A 2,692-nucleotide genomic window follows, 5' to 3' on the forward strand; every position below is an offset into this window, starting at 1 on the left:
AAGAGGCATCGACTCCTCTCCAAGACCCACCAGTGTCCGGGCGGGTAAACTGATCTACGAGCCACAAAGGAAAAGAATATCCATCTATCTATCTATCTATCTATCTATACACACACACACACATAAATATATAATATAAACATTACGTATTTATATACCTCAGTCACACTACCTTAGTGCGATAACTTTACCGTAAGTTTTCTAAAATACTGTAGTACAGTGATTCCCAACCAGGGGTACGTGAGCATATTACAGGGGGTACATGGAACAATTTCCCAGGTGTGTTAAAAAATAAATAAAAATAGGACTGAGATATGTAATAGGGCCCAACGATTTCCAATCACGAAATTAACACAAAATGGAATCTAGTATAAAACACGGAATCTCACAGGATTGGCTTATTTGGGGTATTTAATGTATTTTGGATGCTGCTGCTTCCTGCACCTGCCTGGTTTATTTATTTAATTACTTATTCAYTTTCAAGGCAACATATTTATCTTTGTTTAATTTGAGTTGAAAAATATAAAATGCCTGAGAATTAAACATTCTAGGGGGATTAAATATATAATTTTTATTTAATAATCAGTTGTTGTACATTAAACATTTTGGAGAGTCATCATTACGTTTGACAGAGGGGGTACTAGTAGAATGACAAAATGGCTCAGGGGGTACACAAGTCTAAAAAGGTTGAGAACCACTGATGTGGTGCATCTTGTTTTCTCAGTTTATATTTCAGGTCTTCAGTCATGTTATATTAAAAAATTTTTTTGACAGGATCGTGGACATGTTGCAAGACTTCAGTGCCCATCCTCAACAAAGGGCTTCCCTTTTGCAGTACATGGACTTGTGACTCTTCATGACTCAGATAACACCTCGTGTTGAAATATCACAAACCAGGAACAATCTCTATCAAACGCTCTGTAATAAACTCCCACTTTATAATGGTTATACTTAGTTTCTGCAGATACGTAGGCAGAGGTCCTTAGGTTCATCTGGTTACTCTAATCTCACTGTATTGTGATAACAGCTAAAACAGAAACATCCTGTATGCAATGATTCCAGCATCACAACAATGAAAGTTTTTTTTCTATTGTTTCTTGTTTTGATGCTCAACTAGACCCATCTGTGCCATTAAAATACTTATTTTATAAACTAAAGAAGGTTCAAGGTTTTAGGAGCATTGTGCTGCATCCTTCTCAAAAATGCATTTTCCTTTCCTACATCTGTGGAACAATGCTGACAGGAACAATGTGTTTCCCCCAAACTGGGCATTAAAATCTTACTTCCAAAGACGCTGGCATGTTAAATGGTTTTCCTGATACTTAAGCTTTAAGACATGAAAAAACACACTTCAAGGAAACTACAAATGAGCAATTACCAAATTAAAGTAGAATGGGGAGCATCACCTGTTTAGTTGATGCAGATTCATCCACAATGTTTCCATAGACAAACTGGTGCTTCATGCCATTGTAGTCATAATTGATCCTGGGTAACTCAAAATCTGATGGAAAGAAAATCACAGGGTTTTGTTCTTGCACATAAGAGAAAAACAAGCAAAATAAATCAGAGATTTGTGAATAAAATAAATATAAAATGAATAAAACAAAAGCTCAAGGTTAAAAAAACTGAGAGCAGGTAAGGAAGAGTTTGTAAAATCAGGTGATGCTAAAGGGCCAGGTGGAAAACATGAAGGTCACAAGACGCCGAGAAAACAAACAAACTGGTAAAGAAGTCCTGGTGAGACTGGATTTACTGGGTTTTACCTTCACAGAGGACCTCTGCCTGACACACAAGTTTGCCTTCTTTCTCCTTCACAGCGCTGGCTTTTGTGTATTTGAGTTTTACCATATTGTCTCCAACTGCAACGCTCTGCAAAACCACAAAAGTCAGTAAGGTAAAAAAAAATACATAAATAAAAATGAAGACACAGGTTGAAATCCATTCCAGCTTTTTCGTTGCCCACCTTGTCCGGGTGAATGGGAATTGCAAACCTTCGATAACTTGGTTTGCAGTTGTCTTTGTTTTGGGACCTAGCAGCTTCTTTCAGCTTGCTCAGGTAGAACATGTCATAAAGGCTGGTGTTGTCGTAGGCAATGACGTCAAAGACCACGTGACCGTCATCTTCAAAGGCGTTCACATGATGATAGACCACCATCGCTCCAGTGGAGTACTTCATCTCCACCTCTTTGCCTGTTTTTTTGTCAATCAGATGGATCAGAGTCTAAAAAAGTCATAAAAATAGAGTTATTGTTACCATCCTCTAATCCAGATAAACAAAATTAGTGACATAAAGACCATAAAGCTAACCACTCCTTACATTTTCATCCGGGTTGTACTTCATGCAGCTGGCCCAGTTCACTCCCCTCATGTAGGCGGTGGCCATCTTGAGGATGTCCAGCTTGAACGGCTGCTCGATGAARACGATGTAGTTGTCCGTCATGCCGAAGCTGTGGTAGTAGCTGGGCGTGAGGAGAGAGCGGCAGGGAATCGTGCAGACCACCYGGGCGTTCTTCAGCGCAGAGACGGTCTTGCCTTTGTCTAAAAGGTGACAGTAAAAAGACTTCAGCGACTGATTATTTCAGTGCTTCGCAACACAAACGTCATTATGGATAAAAAAAAAGCACTATTCCTGTAAATCTAACCTATTTATAATTTAAATAGATAGACATATCTATATCTATATCTATATCTA

The 2,692-nt window shown here is 38.5% G+C and overlaps 1 protein-coding gene across 1 annotated transcript in view; it reads right to left on the minus strand.

Moving 5' to 3' along the window:
- bco1 (beta-carotene oxygenase 1) overlaps window positions 1-2,692 on the minus strand; it is a 10,155-nt gene that overhangs the window by 3,750 nt on the left and 3,713 nt on the right. Inside the window, exons 6-9 of the mRNA XM_014008493.1 lie at window positions 2,318-2,538; window positions 1,964-2,221; window positions 1,764-1,869; window positions 1,407-1,501 (exon numbers count right to left, since the gene is read on the minus strand). Coding sequence (XP_013863947.1) covers window positions 1,407-1,501; window positions 1,764-1,869; window positions 1,964-2,221; window positions 2,318-2,538 — 680 coding nt within the window. The remainder of the gene's footprint in view (window positions 1-1,406; window positions 1,502-1,763; window positions 1,870-1,963; window positions 2,222-2,317; window positions 2,539-2,692) is intronic.

Source organism: Austrofundulus limnaeus, unplaced genomic scaffold (genome assembly GCF_001266775.1).
Source record: "Austrofundulus limnaeus strain Quisiro unplaced genomic scaffold, Austrofundulus_limnaeus-1.0 Scaffold50, whole genome shotgun sequence".
Taxonomy (NCBI): Eukaryota; Metazoa; Chordata; class Actinopteri; order Cyprinodontiformes; family Rivulidae; genus Austrofundulus; species Austrofundulus limnaeus.